This window comes from Ptiloglossa arizonensis, chromosome 8 (genome assembly GCF_051014685.1).
Source record: "Ptiloglossa arizonensis isolate GNS036 chromosome 8, iyPtiAriz1_principal, whole genome shotgun sequence".
Classification (NCBI taxonomy): domain Eukaryota; kingdom Metazoa; phylum Arthropoda; class Insecta; order Hymenoptera; family Colletidae; genus Ptiloglossa; species Ptiloglossa arizonensis.
The window spans coordinates 8,699,657-8,723,139 of record NC_135055.1 but is presented as its reverse complement, the minus strand read 5'-3'; the positions used below and the strand labels follow the sequence as shown (position 1 = coordinate 8,723,139).

General features: G+C 34.6%; 1 protein-coding gene and 1 long non-coding RNA gene across 3 annotated transcripts in view; both read left to right on the top strand.

Annotated features, from left to right (window-relative positions):
• Positions 1-23,483, top strand: part of Dpr1 (defective proboscis extension response 1) — a 524,933-nt gene that overhangs the window by 315,826 nt on the left and 185,624 nt on the right. For both annotated transcript variants that reach the window (XM_076318179.1, XM_076318178.1), the window contains one exon: positions 12,605-12,815. In XM_076318179.1, coding sequence (XP_076174294.1) covers positions 12,605-12,815 — 211 coding nt within the window. The remainder of the gene's footprint in view (positions 1-12,604; positions 12,816-23,483) is intronic.
• On the top strand, positions 21,141-23,155 carry LOC143150320 (uncharacterized). The gene is made up of 4 exons (XR_012993031.1): positions 21,141-21,145; positions 21,235-21,275; positions 21,410-21,545; positions 23,051-23,155. It is a non-coding gene; the product is annotated as an uncharacterized LOC143150320 (long non-coding RNA).

The window sequence follows — 23,483 nt, the reverse complement described above, 5'->3', positions numbered from 1 at the left end:
GCAAGACGCGAAATCCTGACGTTTCACAGCTCGTCCTTCATCTTGGTGAACGTTCGAGAGGCCAGAACGTTTGAGCAGCGAATAGGTGCGATCGATACCTGTCAATTTCGAATGAGCGCTGATCGGAGTCTTTCAGCGACCTCATAAATAATGAAGCGCTTGCAGGTACGTCGTAGATACTACCGGCGCTGTAAACAATGTCCGGATTGCGCGTGAAAGACAGGTCATTTGACGTTCAACGAAGGAGATCGGGGGTAATACATTGGCCAATCGCTCCGTTTTAGCGACAATTTAGCCGCCTCCCGTCTAAGAGAATTTATTTTCACAATAAATAACCACCTGTAAAACGGAACTCGTGTTAATCCTTACTCGGTTGTAGAAACAGGACACTGAAAACGATTAAAGATTCTTCGTCACCTATTGTTCGAACGAATTTCCCATCTTTGTAGCCTTCTGCGAATTTTGATTACATTGTGCAGAGTGAACGGCTTAAATAAAATTATTTAAATACCTTGATTGCATATGGGTAAACAATTTGGAATAGAATTTAATTACGGGAAGAAGAAAACGTAAAGATAGGAAAGAATTTCATTGTAATTTTTGTTGAATACAAAGTCATCGATATTCTTTCAATGTAATTTATTTTGCCCTTCGGGATGAAATATTTTGTTAGTTTATATCCACACGCGAGCAAAAATTATTTGTCAATTTTTAAATTTTGCAAATCATTGCATATATGTCGAATTTATGCAATTGATTAGCGATTGGAATATTTTCCCACTTACGCAACAAATAGTTCTGTCGATCCACATGAAACGTGCATCTAATCCTCCCTTTGATAGAAACGCAGTATGGACATTGCTCCACTAATGCCTAACAGGCACTGCCAATAATCATTATAGCAAATGTATTAATCAATATAACGTTTAATAGCGGTAATGTCGTTAATTTAATGGTCTATTGATAGTAATAGAAGTGATACGGAATTGATATTATCTATGTTGACCAACCGAGTGTTATTTTTTATTGGATATCTCAAAATATGTAAGTGTGAAGTAGTAGTAGTATCTATACAACAATCTCCCTGTTACATTCTTTCTGATATCTTTGAATAAGTATCGAAAAGTGAATACAAAAAATATTGTGTTACCTTCATGATTACCTATTGGTATATGGTTAATTTATTAACAATAATTAACACTTGCGTGCGTGATGATGTGTATAAATAATAGTAAAGTAATTACCTTTGATAAACTATAACACATGTTATTGTAGATCATAATTAGATTGCTTTCATATGAATAATTATTTACATTTTAGTTTACTTCAGGGTTGTTAATGAATGTACCAGGCAAAAGTGGGTATAATTGATTTCCATAGTAAATTTAGAAAGGAAATCTATAAAAATGTTATTTTTTGCACTTCACAATACAATTATTAGAAATATCTCTGTTTTATTCAATATGGATTTGTTAACCTTCCATTTATTATTTCAATTATAAACCTTTCATAATGTATTTTATTTTATAATGTATAGAAATTCTATTTAAGTTCTATGTATTCGAGTAAGAAAAATTAATATTATTTGATAAATTCTGGATATTAGATACAATTACGTAAACAATAAATGAGGCAATGCGGCCTATTAACTGTAATTACTATCTGTGATGTAAATTTATTGCCTTCTAATCTCTTCTGTAAACTTAGGTGGTTGTAACAGGCAGGATAACGATTATACATGATCTATATGGTAAATGGTAGTTATACACGCCTACAATACTGGTAATTGTATTAATTTAATTCTACCAGTATATTACCAATAATTCTGTAATTGATGTATTTGGTTCGTTATTATACAATACAATTATTGCCAGAAGTAAAATAAATATAGGATGAAACTATTAAGTTGACCTTCAAGACCAACATGAAGGATTTCCAAACTATGTGTTACACAAAGAGTGTTTCCCGCAACGTACCCTGTATTTACTTTTGAAACAATGGTACATGGTTAACAAGTTAACTGTATCAAAGGTTCGCTGTATTTGCTGTATATAATATTTTAATAATTAGCGAAATAATGATACGTTCAATTGTGTCATATTTAGCGTAGTATGTGGCGCTATAAAATTCTGACACAAAAACTTGACATTTAAAGAATTTAAAGTCACATTAAGAATTAGCTAACAAAGAGCTGTTACAGATACTGTAACGAGGGATTCGTTTTTTAGAAACGTCTCGTAGGGGTATATATTTGTCTCTAGATTGATTACAATATCGGTAGTCTATTTAAAAAGAATCGTTTTCTATTTTTGGTGCTCAATTTGTGGTTAGTTTTTTTGATAGGTCCTAAGTTATGTTTTTGTGCAGACCTGTTCGCTATCTAAATACATATATATATATTCTTCTGTTAGAAATCCTTGGAAAGTATTTTATTGCTTTGTATCTTCCTATTATATTTGCAATTTCTTGAGTGTATTCTTTGGTAGTAATACCATCAATTGGCTACAAAATGATCTTGGGTTGGGGCGTATTCTTGTTTTGTGACATTCGCGTATGAGAATTTAAATTCAGTCGTATTGGTTTTTGAGGTAATTTGGCTATTTTCCATTTCGCTACTTTGATTTTTGCCGGTTTGAGAGAGACTCGTGGATTTGAATGTATTACTGTATTGGTTCTCTATCTGTGACATGGTGATACGTACAATGTACATATACTCGTGTCAGGGGTTTAGGTAACGGTGTTTGTATCACCGCTATTACTCTATTGTCAACATAGCACTTGATCACGTTCACACTCACACTCACTAGCACTACGTATTTGCAGAACATTATCGCTTCAGCTGTCAGAACGATACTGTTTTTCCACTATTTAATTAAAACTTTTAGTTTAGATACGAAACATGGGTTCTTCGATTATTTAGTAATTATGCTACACGAATTAACACATTTTAAATGAAACTTCATGTATAAAATTCGATTTATTTATCCAAGTCGTTGAGAAATGTATTTTACATTAATCTCGTCTTAAATCTTTGTTTCGAATCTGCTCTTTGTAGCACTTTTGAGAAGGTTGGCAAACCATAACCTTTCTTCCCTGTATTTAGCACAGCTGCTTAAAATGGGTTTAATAGAGTTTTGAACACTAGAATGTTTGCAAATAATAAGTTCCATTTCGGCGATAACGAGAGTGTGCCCAGTATGTATGACCGATTCTCAGGTTTGTTACTATCACTTGATGTTTTCTTGACATCAAGATTGTTGGGCTAATTTCGTGTATGTTATTGCAGACTTTATGTAATTCAGTGAGATTTAAGTTTTTCGAATATTCATTTTAATACTCTTTTGTGGCTTTTACGAGAAATTTTTGAAGATCCCTATGAAATACCCTATGAAGATCCCTAAATAGGTATAGTGTTGGAGCCAGCTCGCTTAGCGGCAGCATCTGCTTCCTCATTTTCCTCTATTTCAGAATGTGCTGGAATCCATGAATATACAATATCTTTATTGTCACGTCTGAATACCGTAGTTTCTTCTATTATGCCTTGGATTATTGTGTTATTATTATTTAGTTTTTTTAAAGCTGATACGACACACTTGGTATCTAAGAAAATTACGAATTTATTATGTGTCAGTTTTCTTATGTACGTTAAGGCATATGGAACTACGTAGACTTCATTATTGAAAGTTGTAAATACATCAGGAAATCTTGTTTATATTCCAAAGATACAAATACGATTTTGTTTATTTTTGAGAATTTTTCAACAATGGTAGGTGATCGATTGACCACGGTGGCAATTGGTAATTGTCTTCTTGGGATAATAGAGGACTATATAACTATTGGGACGGTTTTTACTTTTATGCTATTTAAGTATAGGAATAACAATTGTTTCATGCAACCATATGCAATTATATATTTTCAGAACGGACGGTTATATATGTTGTAACGGACAAAGGAAGCTTAGACAATGGGTCTATGGGATTTTCTGGCAATGGTGACACAGTACAAGCCCATCGTCCGGTTACCATCTTAACGACCATCTGAGAGAACTGGTGCATCCGGCCTACGCCACCTGCATCCCCCACGATGACCTTGGCCTCGTAACTTAGGTCACGTAGGACTGAAATACGGCGATATAAAAAGGGCCATTGCCTTGAACGAGCACGGTTGTTACAGTGTGTCTCTGTATGAGGGCAATATGACACAGACCAGAAAATAATAAATAGGAATTGCGTTTGCGATGTATCTTCGAGTAGAGAGTGTATCTCTAGACCAGAAGCGAGAAAGAAGTATTGCTTACTCTAAATATATTATTGTTCTTGATATCCGTTATCATTTGTGATACCAATATTCATACTTTCGACACATCTCACCTGACAAATCCTGCAATATTGAAAGCCTTTTTGTGAAAATTCAATATTATTCGAAAGCAACGGGTTGCAAAAGGGTAAATCGATCGAACTGTACGACTGTATTAAAGTAAGTATGGTTCAGTATGGTTCAGCAAAATTATATCCAAGTTAAATATTATTTTTTTAAATTATTTTTCCACTGGTGTCTGTATTTGTTGAGCTTCAGTAAATGTTGTGACCGTTGAAATCTCCCATTGGCTGAAAAGACTTAGGGAGTTGGAGAAGCTTCTTGGAGAAAATAGTTATTTAGTATATAAATGTTGCAGATGTAAAAATTTGTTTGGTGTGGAGTAATTGTAAGCGCGACTACTTCGAAATTTTTGCCAATTATAGCAAAATTTCACAAAATTTCATCAATGTATTGATTTGAGTTGGATTCTGTTTTTGGCTTCTATAATAATCACCTGTTCATTTTGGAGGAAACTGTCGCTCTTTACGACGTTAGCATAACTTCGGCTATGGTAGGCATTGAGGTTAGTGCTGGTTTCTTGTGGATTAAGACTGCATAATCATTTCTTGATTTAGTGCATTCAAGTTACAATTGCACTATGAGACTTTCAAATTGCACTGACCCAACACGACTATGCACAGTTTCTTTTGTATCATTAAAAGAAAACGAAAATGTTCGAGGATTCTTACTGGCTTAATTTCAAAATGACACCCCTTTATGAATGTTCAACTTTTATACTTATTTTAGGTGAATAACTAGACTCACGTTTAATAAAGTTTTCTTAGCATTTTTGAGCTTTGAGAAAACTTCTCGAATTGCAGAATTTGAACATTAGGAAGAAAATTTGAATATTCAACTATCTTAATTCAATGCTGTCTGGTTAATTAGCCACTCTTGTGCGGTGAATAACCTACACATCTATAGAACTTAAAATTGTGTGTTACACATTTTGGAGAACATTCTTCTTTTGCAGATCGCCGTATATACGTACTAATTATTTTTCTTACAAACAGAAAATATTGATTTGTCGGAGAGGAACACTTTAAAGGATAAGCAAAGCGAAAGAAATGATAATTAACCAATAACATAACTAGGCAAAGAAAAATATCTTATGATATTAAAAAACTCGTAAGTTACGAATTCATAAAAAAAAACGGTACATACAACCATAATTTTCATACAACCATATATTTTTACAAAAAACTAACAAGAATGCGAAAAAATTGTAACGAATCTAATAATTTGCACATTTCCGTGGTTTGCATGACTCGCTTAAACATCGTCACGTATTTTGGAACGCAAGATACAAATTCATATAGTATCCAAGGGTCTGTTGATATACTGAATTAATTGCATCACGCGTAGGACATCTATTTAAAGATAATTATATCGTGCTTTGCAATTATCCGCGTCTTTCGGTTATATATTCCTTCGATGGTACATGTCTTTCTGCTGCATTATGCATATTCCACGTGAACCCTCCTGAACTTTCACGATGCATTGAGCCACTAGCGGACACGTTTGCGTACAAAACTCTTATGCGATGGGTCTGTGTGCATGTGAAAGAGACAATGTCGGTTCACGATACGTACGTCGGTTAGTTGAAATTCACATTGTTAGCAATAATCCGTACTTACCAGCCCGTAAGCTATAAAGTACTCGCTTGACAGAAAAAAGCGCAACCAATAAGAAGCGTGGAAATAATCATAAAGGGGGTTTGGTATGTATAATAGAAGTCTTTAAGATAAGACAGAAATAGTGGGGCGGACTTTATAAATGCAGTGTCCTCGTTTTAATTTGTCTTCGTGAACACGATTCGTTTAGACGCTCAGCAAATTATACACGGTGCTGCATAGAAAGCATAATAGCGAAGAGATGGTATTTGTGGTAGATGCATACGAAGAATTTTAACCCTTAAATATTTACAGTTTCATTAATATGAAAACCACATTGATGGTAACTATTTATAAAACCAGTATAATATTAATTGTTTTTAGAAGTAATAATACTTATATTAAACAACGGATATAATTAACTTATATTAAGTATATTAATATTGTAATTGTTTTTAAATTTAATTAATCTTTCTTTAAAGAAAATATGTGGAAATACGTATACAGAAAACATCAGTAAAACTAGTGTCAATGAACGGATTGAGTGCATTCATTTGTATACTCAAACGCGGATCTAATGAGTAGTTTGTAATTTCATCTTAATCTTTATTAGCACATGCATGTATGTTACGAAGCTAATACCTTCTCGGTTAAAAACACTAACTACAAAGGCGAATGTAGCGCACAACGAATAAGGTAGAGAGCTGGAAACATTAGCCCTGAATTAAGAGGAATGTCGTAGCTCGAGTGAGGGAAATGAGAACAGTGTCAAGTAACATTTGCTTATGAGGGAAATCAAGAACCTCGTAAATTCAAAACATTTTTAAACATGTTTAAGTAGAACGTCATGCATAATACCAAACCATATTTCGTTGGTGTTGGAATACATTTTGTGAGGGTAAAAATACTACTTGAAAACATACACACATATCTTTTTCGGAAAATCTATGCTTTTCAAATTACCCCTGTCACTAATCCTTACGATCGATTGAAAGAAATATATTAAATAAATACATTGATTGTTTATATCTATCAAAAGAGATTATAAAAAAATATTTTATATCAAACTTACAAAATACAAAAACTCAACCGTAAGAAAAGAAGAAATATATGCGTATAGTTTACAAAATGTAAAGAACTTCCAATTTATGTTTCACAAAATTTCTGACGAATATGCATTTACTGCTACAACAAGAAATTGCAATGAAAAAAACCTTAATATGTCTACAGTTCATTATACTAAATGTCCTACAGAACCACAACTTTGTTTAGACTGTTTCGAAGAATATCATTTTAAATAAATTTATGTCACATAATTCTGTTTTTAATCATACTGATCCATTTAGCATCATAAATGAATGACAGAGTCCCTGGAAAAATACACGTCACGCAACTATAGATGACGTGACTTTCAACGTGTAAAAGTTATATACAATTTTCATACTTCGACCCAAGACGAGGATTCCTTTCATAAAAGGTTTTAAATTAAGAAAGTCTCTTCTTGAATTTGTTATTAAGAGGATATTCTCTCCTAGATTGCAAATAAAAAAATAAATATTAAGTATGCAATAAATTTAGGTTTCGTAGAGATATTTATTTATGTCTCAAATAATTTTCTTCAATATTCTACAAGTTTGAATCCTCCATATCAAAATCTTCGACCCAATGACTACATTAATTTAATCCTTTCTAATTATCTAAACTAAACGATTCCTATTTTTGATTAAATTTATACGAATGAGTCTACTACAAAAATTAAAACAAACAACATGAAATAATATTGAAGAAAAAGGCGATCATTGAAATGGTGAAATTCGATATTCAATATTTGTTTTGTAACTTCTGCGAGCATTAATGTAACTAAAGTATCACAGTTGTCAATTAGACCAGTAGGTTTCAAAATAATTGTGCTACCAATTTCAGAGACATTCTTTTGAGGAAAAGGCGTTTAGAGTTTCCCATGCATATAAAAAGAGATCAATGTATATCACTTACCATTAATCTACTATGCTCAAGCCACGTGAATTCACGAGTAATGAGAAAGTAGACAAAATATTCAGAGTATATCCCTATAAACTTAAAGCTACTAAACTTTCAAACTTCTAGAACTTTGACTACGGCCGTCCTGCCACCGGATTTAGACGTTGGTTTCCCCGCCGGCCTGGCTGAAGGCTTGGCTGCAAACCTAGGGTAGCCCTGGTCTCCTCCGATCCATCCCGCGCTCTGCGCGCCATACTATAGGTAATACCTCCTACGCCACTTTCGGCAGGTCAAGGCGCCTGCAGTCCCCAACACTGGCAACCGCTCTCCTTCCGGGAGGAGCGAATTCCGCCCGGAGGCCGCCAACTTATCATCGATCAGACGGCCCAATTGGGCAAGCAGACACCTTTCATTTCGGGTGGATCTCGTACATCTCCACCCGTTTGCACCGACCCATGCTTACCTCTCCACCAGTGCCGGCTGTTATGTGTCCTTCGCAGGCAGAGGAGGAGAGGCATCTACGCGCGGAGTGCCACCGTTTCCTTCCTTAGTCGTGCCATCTCCTCACGGAGGTCCACCACTTAAACCTCGAGTTGAATATTGAATTCGTCCAGTCACCTGCTTTCACGGGTAACTGCAACTCAACGTTCCAGCTCCAGTATCCAAAGATACGGACCCGCAATGGTATTTCTAGGGGCCCTGTTTCCAGAGACCCCAAAGTGCCGCGACGCCTGCGCCACACTTTCGACGGTTCTCAGTCACTTACCCCCACCCTTACCCTGTTAGAATCATTTTTGGATCTATGTTGATTCCACGAATCGACAATCCATTTGTGAAGAGCCGCCGTATCTAGGTAAACCGAAATACTTACTACTCTGAGGGGTCGGTAGATACCTTAGAGGTGGTCACTTGAGACTAACATGAGCCTTCGCCTCCTCCATCTCCTCAACTACGCATCGTCGCGCACTATAGCTTAGAATTGGGAGCAGTTTATAGAGTTGCGATCCTCGTAGCCCGGGCAATTAAATCAAAGCCCCCGGTCCTCCCACTGTCACGTACCATTCCTCAAAGCCAGAGGAATTGCGAATGGATCGTTGCGACGACCAACAGGAGGTTTCCGGTGTAATTGGCATCAGGTACCTCGAATTCGCCAAACCTTTACCGAGAGGATATTTTCAAGACCCTTAAGAAAATGTAATATCGCAATATTCCAAATTTTCATATATCCTAGACCACTGAATCACTTTAAAGCCAAAATTGGTAGCCTGTATCGTCCAAAGTTCCAGTATAGAGGAAGGTAAAACTTGTTTTCGTAATAACAGAGTTTGAAGAAACAATTATGTTCTGAGGAACGTAACCGTTTATAACTTTTTGTTTTTTTGTATCGCTGACAATAGCAACATCGACAAAAGTAACACAACAGGTTTTTACAATTTATAAATATATTTTAATATCTAATTATTTGCAATGTTAATTAATATCACTAATCGCATTGTCGATTCAATGAAATTAAATTTTCGTATCTATCTTTCAACCTTCGATTAATCGTCAACCATTTCTATCAACTGAAGGAGAGAATTAATTTATATCTATCTGGACCTTTGAGAAACACTCTAATTTATACATGAAACAGAGAGCAACTATGAGAGTAACGCCCAGCGTGAACTGCCTTAGATTTACAGTTGGTGTTAAGTCTCAACTCGTGTAATTACTGTGAAAAAACTTCTTGGAGGTGTGCATCTGAAACGTTTTTAATTGCACCCTTGTATATCAGCTGAAAAAGTGTAGTTACAAAATTAATTATGAAAACGATCCTCTAGCCAGGTTTGTGGTCAGAAGAGTTTTCTGTGCAAAAAAATCTGCTATGCGTATCGTGTCATAAATAATAATTTCCTTAATTAATTTCCATAATATTGTCTCTGAAGGACATGTAATTTTAGAGAATTAAAAAAAACATATACTTTACGATTCCGAAGAGATTAGTCAAAGAAAAATGAAATACACGGTATGTCTGTTATTTTGGTTTCTCAAATGTTTAGTCAAATGTTTTGTTCAAATTGTGCTGACAACAAAACAGAAAGCAAAAGTAATAACTTTCCTGTGCAGGAGTCTTATGTGGACCTTTAATCATAAGCAAATAACATTTAAAATTAAGGGAGTATTTTTATCTAGAATTAAAAAGAAATGGATTTTTACATCGAATACAAATTCAATTCCCCAATCTTATTTTTCTAAAACATTGATACTCCATTTGATTTTACCGTCCTATTTTCTCTTACTTTTCCCTAAATAGTTGTCTTATTGAGGAGAACAGTGAATTCTATATCTATAAAAAGCAATGTACATAAAATGTGACAACTGTATATTTTTTGAAATATTGATTTCATTAAAAAACGTTATTAAGATAAGTTAAAGTTCTAAGCAGACCAGTTCTTAGCTTTATTTAATTTTGTCTACAGAAAGTTTGAAAAGGAGATTTCAAGGTTATTAAAATTTTCCACATGTATTTAATAATTACAATTACTCAAAGACGATTAAAGTTACTATTAAAGAAAAGCAATATTTTACCATATATATATATTTCTAATTACATTTATTTGTAACATTTTGATATTATTGATTTATTATCCCTTTCGTACTTAATTCTCGAAACTGTTACTCGATGCTCTACCCAGATGTTAAAACATCTCATCCTTAGATATTCTTATTCTCAAGATTACAGTGTTCCCTTAATTATTGTTGAATGGATCAACGATTGCTAATTAAAAATTCTTAAGGAGGGAAGATTAGTTGTTTCGTAGTCGTGACGCGGTCTTGAAAACCATCCTCCGGAAACTCTCACGAGGCTTTAAATAGACGGCAGACACGTTTGCGCCCAAAACAATGAGACGCTAGAGAACGCTCCAAGACACATACATACGTCGGCCGACTAAGATTTACGATGGTTTGCAGTAGTTGCTTTTCGTGGTCTTTGTTCCGATACAAGATGTTGGCCAACCTTCGGGAATGATGTGACCAGTTTTAACGTTTTTTTTCACAAAAATTTACAGCTTATCACGTTTATCGTACACGATTATTTCATTTTTTTCAGACATCTTAAACATACCTATACGCTTTTGAAATAATAACTGATAGTACATGCTTATACCTATAAAACATGTTTTCAAATTGACCATATGTTAAGCATTTTCAAAACATCATATATTGAAGGTTTTCGGTTTCATTGTGCAGCCCCTCTTTTCCTGATATTTTGTGGAAAAGGCTTATACTGGAAAATTGAGAAAAGTCAATATATGCGTACAATATTTTATATGGTTATCCTGAACATACACTCTTTGAAATATTATTTCAGACATTTTTTATCCGTACCTTCGTCTACAATTGGAACACTCCACTTTCTCAAGTTTCCGTTGTTTAATCATAGTATATCTCTGTAGAATATTTCATTTTCTATTGAATCATTCTTCCATAATGATTAACTCTTATTCTTTTAATCAAGATTTAAATGAAGTCCAAAAAGGCCAGTGATGATACATCGGTCACTTTATGGCATTATACTTTTAATTTCAGAACAGTTTCAAAGACCTACATTCAATGAAGTTTTCGGAGCTAAACACATTTGTAAAAACAAAGTAAATGTAAGAAATATTTAATATTGTCCTTTATACCTCCGATTCTCGGCCTACGTAACTTAGACAACGAGGCTATGGTTATCTCGGGGGATGCAAGATACGTAAGTTGGATGCGTTTATCTGCAAGGGTAATCGCTGAAACCATAACAGTCGGTGGGTCTGCTTCACATTGACGTCGTCAGAAAACTCTACTATCCTAGCGACCAGTCCTTTTTCATTGGTTATGAATGTCTGCGTAGAAGGTGTTTTGTGTGTTCTCTCTCTCACACACACATTTAAACTGTTCATTTGTCTTATAATTTATGATATGGGCCATAAATATTTACAATATTTTTGTAAATACTATATTATTGGGTTATTCAATAAATTTTGTCCTTCGATAAACCTTATTGAATAACCTTTTATGTAACTTTAATAAAAGAGATTTACCCTTAAGTGATGTTCCTTGTTAGTAATATAAACTATCCTCTTCCTAAGATCGTCAGAAATGACTTTGAGAATAAAAAATTAACATGTTTAACACGTTCACAGTTCTTTAACTTACAAGTGGATGAGGGTAATTTTGATTTAACTAATTTAGAAATCTTTTCTAAAACTTCAAGTCGTAAATATATCACAGGGATAATAATGTGTATCGTTTAGAAGAGAAGGTAGAATATTATTATGAAAATGAAATACGATATAAATATAAATATAAAACACAAAACGTTCCGCACATGTTCAAGCTTATAAACGCGGATTGCAAACGTGTTCGTTCTTTTACGAGAGTTAAATTTATTTCAACGTACCAGTTACATAACGCGTAATTTACCGTTTAAGACTTATGTACATATTGACACGACAAACGGATAAAGTATTTAGCGGAAAAAAAAACTTGTCGCTAAAAAATTAAATAAATTTTACATCGATGCGTCTTTGCACAATCCTGCATCGTTTGAAGCAGCATGGTAGCAGCTGGGGCCCCAACATAGATTTAGAAAATCACCGGCTTGAAGTGGCCCGTTTCTATTTATCTTGCAGGTGTCCTGGATGCGTAAAAGGGACATGCATATCCTGAGCGCAGGTATGCTCATGTACACCTCGGATATGAGGTTCCTGGTGAAACATCCGGACAAATCTGAGAACTGGACTCTGCAGATCAAGTCACCCCAAAAACGAGACTCCGGGGTGTACGAGTGCCAGGTCAGCACAGAGCCGAAGATGTCGTTGAACTACAGCCTGAACGTCGTTGGTGAGTGCATTCTGAATTATTCAACTGGCCGCATAAATCGCAAGGCTTGCGTTGATTTTCATTTTTCGAAGAATTTCTTTCAAATCGACAACCCAGCGTGAAACAGAAAACGATTTTCCTCGTGGAAATGTCAGGCTTGGCAAGTAATCGCAGATTACCATCGATCGGATATTAAATGTTTAGTACATGCAAAGTTTTCGTATTTATCTTTACACTTATTGCTTGCTTTAAATTCTAGAAACTTCGTGGGAGAATTCTTGTTAAATGTTCTTTGCGCAATAAATCTGTAGGAGAAATACTTATCTTTGCAATTAAGTAGCCTAAGTAAAATCTTATTGAACAGTATATAGAAAACTGTAAATAATTTGTTATTACCAAATGTTTCTTTATTTTAAATATACACATCAAGACATCTGAGAGTGTTTGCTTGATCGTGCAGGTATTTTCTTATTTTATGTACTTCATTTTTCCTGCCAAAATTCAAAGTAATTAATATTTATTTGCTAATATTTCCGTAATTAGTGTATAAAAATACATGAAAAAATGTATCATTCTTACCTGCAATAAGTGTGTGTACATTGTATGGTACTACCGATGTCGATTACGCGTAGTTAAGATACTGTTGACTCGAGCTAGGGGAACGATAATCACATGGCAGTAAGACGTGCAACGCGTTCCCAACGGATATTTTCTCTATCTAGATGAACTGAAAATCGTTTCGACACTTCTACTGAATGATTTTACTTTTAGAAATGTCTACAGAACTCAACTGTATGGCAAATTCGTGCCAAACAAACAACACTTTGTAGAAATGTGAAAATAATACATAGAAACTACATACATTGGCTTTTTTCAAACTTCAATGGCTATTTACAATCATTCAAAAATAAAAAGTATTACAATTGGGAAAATTGATACATTCAGGAATCTCTTCTCTATCTTTTAAGATCGATTAAAATTTTCCAACATTTTTAGTTTTCGTGTAATACTTCATTCTTGCTAAAAATCGGCTGTTTTTATAATTTCAAATTTTTCGAATACTAGAAACGACAGAAATTCTGCTTACGGATTCGTGTTTAGGTTGAGAAACTCTATTAGGGTTGCTTGGTGAATGTTACCAAAAAGTTCGTCTTGGACAGTATTATTTAAAAAATATTTGCCCACTATGCTTTGAAAATATGACAATTCAATACTATTTACATTACAAGGACGAGTATAACCCAAGATTGGAAAGTTATAGCTAAGAAGATTCGAAAAGAATATCCTAGACCCGGTATACTCAATTGAAATGTCCAATAGTTTCTTCCCACGATTGATGGTACGGTTGCGTGCCACACCACAGAAAAATCACATATTACGATTCATGAATTCAATTATGAATTCAACTGGGACAAGGAAAGAGGATCAGCGCGAGTGAGATGTCATTTATATTGTTTCATGTTTAGAATAAGTATGTATAACAAGTAAAAAAACATTGAACATTTATTAAATGACGACGTTTAAATGTAATCGTGTTACTTGCCTATAGCTCAAGGCTGATGCAGATGTGTAATTTTTTCCATTGCGATCTTACAGCAATGACGACTGAACGACTGCGGACCAGATCGTATATTATTGTCATTTCAATTTTAGACATCAATCGAAATGGACGTGTACGGTAAGAAACGAACAATTTTTGCATACTTAGTTTATAAATATTTTTTGAGAAGAAGCGATAAAAGATACTAGGTTCATCCTGTTGCGAATACTCGTATACTAAAAATTGTATTTATCGCGATGTTTGTAGAGCTAAGGGAAGATAAAAATAAAACTCTCGATACTTTCACGTGTCAGTAAATCGTTTCATGAATTGGCACCGAAGGTAAATGATAAAATACACGAAAAAGATACCTTAACGCGACATGTAATATCTTTCACTTTCGTGGAAGAATTGCAAACAGCCTAACATCGTGACCTTTATCTTATACTTGTGGAAGGAGGGAGGAACCCTCCTCCCGAAATAAGCTGCGAGTGTGAGAGTTAGGGCGCCTGGCCTTTAGTCTGGCCAGCAGGATCAGAGGCACGAGGCAACCTTTACAGGCAAGCTCGTGCCCACGCTCCGCGGCATCTTTTTCTCACATTGCGAGTTCGCTGAAGGAATCCACGGCCATTCGGTTTCTCTCGCTACTGAACACGGCCCTCGTCATGCCCGACAGCAAGAGGTCTTTCCCATTACACCCACCGGCCCAATCGGGGCCACGTTTCCACGATGTGTTACGCCGTGTTCTGGACGTCAGTACAATGCCAGTAGCGCGTCGTCGTTTTCTTTCCTATACTAAGCAAGTACTGCCCGAAGCAACCGTGCCCGGACAGTACCTACATCGTCCGATAGATGAGCCGAGCCAGCCCTTGCTGTCATTGCAACAGCATGGACTGCCTGACCTAGCGCCTGAGGGATTCAACATCACTTCTCGCGGTAGCAATCATGCGAACTCGCTAGTAGATCCAACGAGGGAAGCCCCGACAGGACGATCGCAGACTCATAGGACACGGTTGTACAATCACGAGCGACCCTTAAAGGTAGCCACCTATGGACCCTGCACAGCATAACATTGCGGTCAGGTGCGACATGTAATATCTCTATCGGAAGTACTGGCAGTCACTGTACGGTAAATAAAAACATATGATTATCCAGATTATTTATTTATCCACAGGTTTTATTCATTATATATGTGTTTATTAATATCGTTAGAACATTAACGTAAAAAATATTACTACAGAATGTATGATATGTAATGTTGAAAATTAAACGTATAATAGATTTAATAATTGTAACGAATGAAAGTGTATAATATTAATAATAATACGAAAATCTATTTTACATTCGATATAAATTAAAATTACACTACTTTCGTCTATGTGATCTGGATTTTAATTCATTGAAATGTTACTGTCAGTGTTTAGTATGGTGTTTTTTCAATAGTTGGTGTACTATGGTGAAGGGTAGGTTGTGAAGGAATCTTGTGCACGTGTTTACGTGTAGGTATATGCGTAATTGGTGTTTAGAAATTATTGTTTGTATCAGATGAGGTCTATTATATTCTACTATATTTCTCTAAAACAGCCTACTTTCATCCGTGAGTATTGTAAAAATGTCAAGGTTAACCATAACGCGCGGTCCCCGTTTTGTCTTTCTGTCCATAGTACACGTGAAATAAAACAAGCAGTAAGAAATAAGTTATTTTGCTATCGGAAGCTGAAGTTAAGTCATGTTATAAACAACCTAACTTTGTTTCGTGTAGTCTGGAAGGCTTCCATACTAGCATAACTGCCTTACCAAGAACTTAATCTTTGCAGTTCAATAACTCTCCAACTTGTAACCCGATTCTGATAAACTTTCGACCCTGCGCTCGTTAGTTTTCTGTGATATTAAAAGCAACACTTGCAACAAATTATGCTCATCTTTGCGTCGACAACTTTCCTATAAATTGCAATCAGCGCCTCTGCTTATGGAAACAAGGATGCACAGATTTTGTGTTTGAATGTAGTGATCAAATTGGAGCACTGCGCCCTGCTGGTTCAGAATTTATGATTTAAAGCGATCATTTGAGCGGTTTAGTTACTGACGTCGTGTCAAAATTACTCAAAGATGAGCATTGGATGGAAAATCTTACGTTCATTTATATTATATAGAATTTTCATTGCTGTTTTCGTTCATTGTTGTTGCTTTATATTGCACATTCAGTAACATTTTATTTTATTACAAACTTCTGCATTTTATTTTTCATCAGTATAAAATTGAATGTATTGAAAACTCTTTTGAATGAAAATATAACAAAATGGTAAGAAAAATGTTACATGGTTTAATGAGATCTATTTTTCTCCGAGCATATTCTGTGAACAAATGAAGAGAGTAGATATAAATAAAAAGTGTAACTGCAAAGTGTATACTTGACTTCAAAGTGTATACTTATCGTCAGTGTTGGTATAATAGTACACACCATGTTGATTCACCATTGGTCTAATTGAAACATCAAAATCGTTATCGTTGGTAATATTTTAACAGAGAAAGTATTTAAAACTGTTCGAAAACGTTAATGTATTTTCAATTGCCTCGTCCAGCATTGCATATAAACGGTATCGGCAATTTCAAGAAACCATTTCTGTATACTCGTTCTCATTACGTTGATTTTTCTACCCGTTACATCGTATCGTACAGACAAACATTAACTCGCCGCTGAGGAAAAAAAATAAAAATTGCAAGCGTTATTTGAAGAAAGAACTGGCGCCAAAGAGTTCCAGCGGCACGTTCGATCGCGTTAACTCCACCCACACTTCCACTTCCAGCATACCCACACCCAGAACGGTACGGCGGTGGAGCTGAAAATCTATATACCGTTTGCGACGCTTGTGTGGCTCTCTAAAAACATCTCAAACACGAATCCTGGTTTGTAGCACGAGCAAAAAGGCATGGCAGACGCGACAATCCGTCGAGAATCGTCGGGCAAAAGCAGCTTGATTTTCTGAGCACTCGCAACCCCTTCCCTCAATCGTCCAGTGCATGTAGACTGGGAAGAAAGAGGCTGGAATAGATTTATCTGCCTCCGCTTCGCGACGGCGCAAATGCAGAGTCCCGGAGACAAACGTTGATGTTAAAGCCTTGGCAAGATATGAAAAGAAAGGAAGATTAAGAAGTTGCAGCGGAACAAGGCAGCAAAGAAACAGCTATGGAAGAGAGAGGACGAGGATGAGCAATTCAAGGAGTTGTATTCTAATAGAAGACAACCGATGGGGATGAGAAAAGAAGCTCGATAAGCGTCTGAAAGAAAAATACACCGCGAAACCCAAGTCCATTTCGTCGTATACAATTGAAATAGAATCGTGTGTGGATTCGAATTTCAGGAACATCTAATGCACGTGCACGGTCGTTGTTTATGGGGACTGGCAAGAGAAAAAGCACACACGAAATAAATCGTCTTTCTTTTGTCGGTATGTCAACCGTAGTCGCTCCAAGTCGTAAATCATGAACTCCGTGGCGAAATCAATTTTACAAATCCATCGCGTAAAAAGTATACTTCGAAGCTTTACGCCCGGACGGTGTCGCGCGTAGTGCGGAGACATTTTTCGCCACAGTGTCAAACCGTTTCGGAGTGGAACGTGTTTAACTTTATTTAATAGGTGGCGTTCGTTCTGGTGGTGCGTTAAACAGGTTTCGCGAATTCATTCAGCTCTTTGCCTCACACTTTTCCCATTTTACGATCCAAAACTTTTAGTTCAGATGGTGCTCAAATTGTATTATGTTATTGCTGACAATCCAATCATCAGATGTATAAATTAACGATGGAGTACACCTTTTCTATGGTGTACTTTCATCTTTACAAACGACTTTAAGAATTCATACCTGAGTGAGATATTATTTCGTCAACTTCGTACAAAGATTTTTGTGATATTCGTACACGCATGGATTAATGTAACTCGGGAAAACAAACAGAGATTATAATATATATATAAATAATAATACAAAGTAGTATAGTCAAATAATGTTTTCATGAACGAATAAAGGTACTATTGAATCTTCCGCTTATGAGAAACATTTTTACCCTGAATAAATAAAACACAGTCATCTGCATCTCGTATTTCATTCATTCATTAATAAAAGTACTTATATTTGATACTTTTTCCATTATATCTTCATAAGAGTATTAATAGATTAACGAGATTTTCTCGATGAAAATACATTCAAATACAACCTCGTCCACACTATCGCTCGAAATAGAAAAGTTAGGCTGAACGAAGTCTCACGTGGATTCATTTCCAACGGGAAATTAGACCTTAATAATTTGGTAATATTCTTGTGAAGGTATAACGAAAAGTATTAAAGTTTTAATTTTCATTCTTCGTAAAACTCTCGATTAGTATCAGCCCAAGATGTGAGAGATCAATTCTTAGATTAGAAGTACTACTTTTACGTAGAAGTACTACGTTATTTGTTAGATGTAAAGCCAACATTCTTTTATTTTGTAATTCTATTTCTTTTTCTAAAAATAGTTATGTTATAATTATCTTGTCATGTGTCCCCACCATAGAACCTCAATTTTGTGGACGCATGTTCTTGATTAGCCATCGATTCTACAACACATGTAGATCCATCGTGCTATTGTCAAATGCCCTACACTCACAGTAGAATTATGTAGCTTAACTAACAAGACTGTCATAGCCGAATCAAAGTCAAATGATCGTAAATGGTTTCTTTCTGACAGGATCACTTGACGTTATTTTTCTTTTTATACCATGCCAGCTTTCCTCTAAATTCCAGAGACAAAGAGCGTATCCTCAAGAAGATAAAGAATAGAGTGACAGGGCAGCCAGACGGTGTAGTGGAGATAACCCCTGGGTTGCCATGAACAGTCAATTGATTTTCATTTCATTTTCTTTGGTTCCAGCATTTTCCTTTTATCACCTTGCAGCTGCAACACTTCTGTGATTTCACGTAATTCCTTTACACAATGGTTCCAATCTTTACCAATTGAAGAGACGAGAACTTAAGAATTAGATTTACATTTCCTCATTTTGTTGTATATGCTTGTGATACCTGTTCACTCATAGTAGATTCTTTGAGTACAAGGCCTGAATATATATAAAATAATTCAAATAAGTGAATAGATTAAAAGGTTTTATAAAATACGTTTAGTAGATTCATCGATTCGATTACTCAAAACGTTGATAGGTTGCTCAATAAGTTTTGTCTTTCGATAATCTAAAACTATGCAGATCTGTCGACTCATTCGTATATTTATAGTTGTTCAAAGTTGAAGTGTCATAGTATTTTTTACAATGGAAAAAACGACAAAACTTATCGAACAACCTAATATATTTATCGATTCGAAACAAACTAACTCTGGTTTCAGAAAATAGCGTAAACACAGATATAGATAATGATAAGGATAACCCGAACATGAAATATTTTTTGAATGCGATTGATTAGGATCAGAACAATTTTAATTGTAAATTAGAAGGAATGATAGGCGAGTATAAAGAATAACGAACATATATTATATTTATCTTATAAATTACGATCATTTAGAATTTCTAAGAAAGTAGCAACAATTAGAGATTCGATCGATAGATAGAATGAGCATGCAGTGACTGATATACAGTGTTTAAATAAAGTGTATAGCAAATTATAAAGAATGTGGATATACCTACAGTTTTAAGATCTCTGATGTTGAAATTCACCAAAATTTCAATAACGAAAAATCAATTATTTATATGTCTATGAAAAGCTAATATTAATAAGCGAACTATAAACAGTAAATTTGTAATGTTAATTATTTGATCATTGAATACTTCAACTAATTCGGTTAAATGTCTTAGAATTGAACAGAACGTTTTCCCGAGCGACTTTCTAAAATAAGAAAATGATTGATAATCTATCATATTTTTGCAATAATATTGCTCTCGACGGTACTATTGCCAATTATGTAGTACGTTCAAACACATTCGCAGCGATTGCGTTCTTTGAAATCAGTATCTTTCGCAAGTAATTTGTGTTCCCGTAATCTTCCAGGAAAGACTTTAAAAACGAGTAGAGGCGGCGGCCGTGCGATCTTCGGGGTAATATTCTTCTCTGAGATATTTCCGCTGCTCAGCAAAGGGTCTGAATGAATACAAGCGAATTAACTGCTAATGCGTTTTTTGCCCGTCTGTCGTAATATAGCTGACCGAAGAAAAATGTGGAAATTTCGGTAATATTAATATAATGCCAACCACGCTTTGTGCATCCATTTTCCTAGTTGCATCAATAAAATCTTAAAGGGAAACTGCTGGCCTAGAAATATCACGTATACCAAGTTAAAGATAATCAATATGAACAGTTGCGGATATTGATCAGCTGAGCACGCTAGCACAATTCAGGAGACGTTTCTGTAATTAATCTTTCCCGGACAATTTGTACAGCAACCTTTTATTGTTGAAAATTCCGAAATGGTATTATTAGTTTATGTTACAGTAATTTTATGCAATGATATTTTTGTCGAATCGTTGTACGTGGCTTTGATTCTCGTTTATTAGTCTTGTCACGTACTTTATTAATTTATTCGCTGTATTTGCATGCAAATCATGTTAATCATACACAGTTGAAGAGATATTAGATTTGTATAAATTAACAGTCAGTGAAAATTCTAACAATCCGTCATATATTAATGAAACCACATTACATTTTTGTAACAAAATGCGCCAAACTCATGTGGGATTGAAGTTTATATAGGCAGTTATATAAAAACGAGTCTCGGAATTAATATTAACATTTAATCCTATTTATTGTTAGTTTCATGTTACGAGTTAAATATGTGGTAAAGAATTTAGAAAATTTCATCCTATTATTGTGACATAATTTGTAAATAAATATGTCAATAACAAGGATTTTCCACTTCTTTTTCAGCATACAAATATGTTCTGCGATTAACGTTTCAAACCTACACGGTATCAATATGTTTGATTTGAAAAATAATTTTAATGTAACATCTATTACCTCTGTATGTGAGTTCTTCATACTTTTATGATAGAAGCCAATAAAAATAAAACTGAGTATGATTAGTACAGGATTGGATAATTAGAAAATATAGAAATATTGAGAAGAAGTCGATTGAGAGAATTGTGTTTACATATAATAAAAGGTCAAGGAGAGGAAAATACGATTGAAAAAAATAAAGCTGAAGAACAAAAAATATTATTTAAAAAACGGACAAAAGGGTAGGTTTCAGGGTAATCGAAACACGCTTAATTTATGACCAACAACTACCTTTTTCACACGGTGATTCGTGAATCACAATTTGCATATGATGAATATTGGAGTGTTTAGCCGGAGATACAGAATTGGGATATGTATTTTGTGTATCGTCGATTGATTCATTGTGGGCGACTTCCTTGGAACATGGAAATTATTAAATGAAATTAGATTATATTAAATTATATTATATTATATTATTTTATATTATATAATATAATATTATATTATATTGGATTAGATTAGATCACATCAAATTAGATTAGATAACTTTTCGGTATTTTATTGCTTCTTTTATATATAAACCAAATGGATAATACTTCGATCTCGTTCATTTTCTCTAAGAAGCATCTGACCAAAACGCGTGCATCACACACGAAACAGTAATATTAAATGAATGACCACTACCTAGTGAAGAAGACATTACATTGGACGTGAATCGTGATTTACGAATCGTCGTGTAAAAGATGTCTAAGGATTATCGAATCTGCAGCACCTGTATCCTGGCATGGAATTGCTTTTACTAAGTATTTTAAATGGTTCCAAATACGTTTAACTGCCGACAATTTACGACACAAAATACAGATAGATTATTTTTACTTATTGTTGTATATCAATTCGTTCAATTATTATTTCTGATACCTTGTAACATTTTCACCGGAGAGATAAAGTTAAATTCCAGCTGTATCAGTAACAAATTAATTTTTCCTTCAATATTCAGAGTTATTTATACTACTTATATTCTGCTTAAAGCACCTTGTTATAAATTGTATATTCTCAAATCATTTATCAAACGGTACACTATTAGTTACTCTAGTGACTGAGTAACTGTGTACGATTTCTTTATAAGAATGTATTATAGATCTCATAAAAGAAATCCCTTTTCTATTAAAAGTAACAAAATCTTTAGTACTCAAGTATCAAGTTACTAATGAATTGCTGGAAATTTTAATGCAGACCAGGATATAATATACTTTGTACAAATATTCAATGTACATGCTTGTGTATCTAAATATGTAATTACCGATATTTCTTCTCTTGACTCTTCTATTTGATTAACGTACATTGGATTTTTTATCGTTATATCTAGTACATCTAACGCAACGTTAATAAAACTTTTGAATGAAATGGAAAAACATCTATACCAAATTGATTTCATAAAAAATTGTAAACGATGATCTGTTTAGTTCGTAAGAGATGAGAAAAGCAAATATAAAAATTTGGTGACACTGTTTTTGTACTGGATCTGTGTATCATTAAGAAAGAAGTTTAACTAGTAACATGTGCTAATTTAATATTACTCGTGTATATAGTGGCAACTTATCGTCTTGCAGTGTCCTAAACAAAAGTGAGGAACACAGACAGAAGCTTAACCATGTGCACCATTTCTAATTTCTAGCAAATTTACATTGTATAAGACTTTGATTATAATGTGATCATGCAGGATGATAATACAGTATCGTAATTTTAGGATAACGCAGATTTTTAAATGGAGCTATAAGATAACAGTTTTAAGGACCATGACCGGAAGAGAGCAGTAAGGGAGAAAACGGGAGTCGATAAGGGTTGAAGCCAGGTCCAAGGAAAAGACGCTTGACGACGGTCGGCTCGTCGATGCGTTGGCGAAGTTTGACGACTAACGAGTGAAGGTGCAGAAGAGTGTGCAGTGAAAGTGTGTGAAAGTAGGTAAGGGCCGTTTCTTTTTTCGGGAGAAAGGGCAGTGTTGAAACGAGAATCGTGAAACGTTATATAGAGTTATATCATAGTTACGTGATTTACTGTTATCCAACTATTGTATAAGTATTAATTATTTCAATTAATAAATTTATCCACAATAACGTTTAGGTTCCCTAATAAAACGTATAAAATGACTGATTTTATTTAATATGTGGTGTTCTTATTTA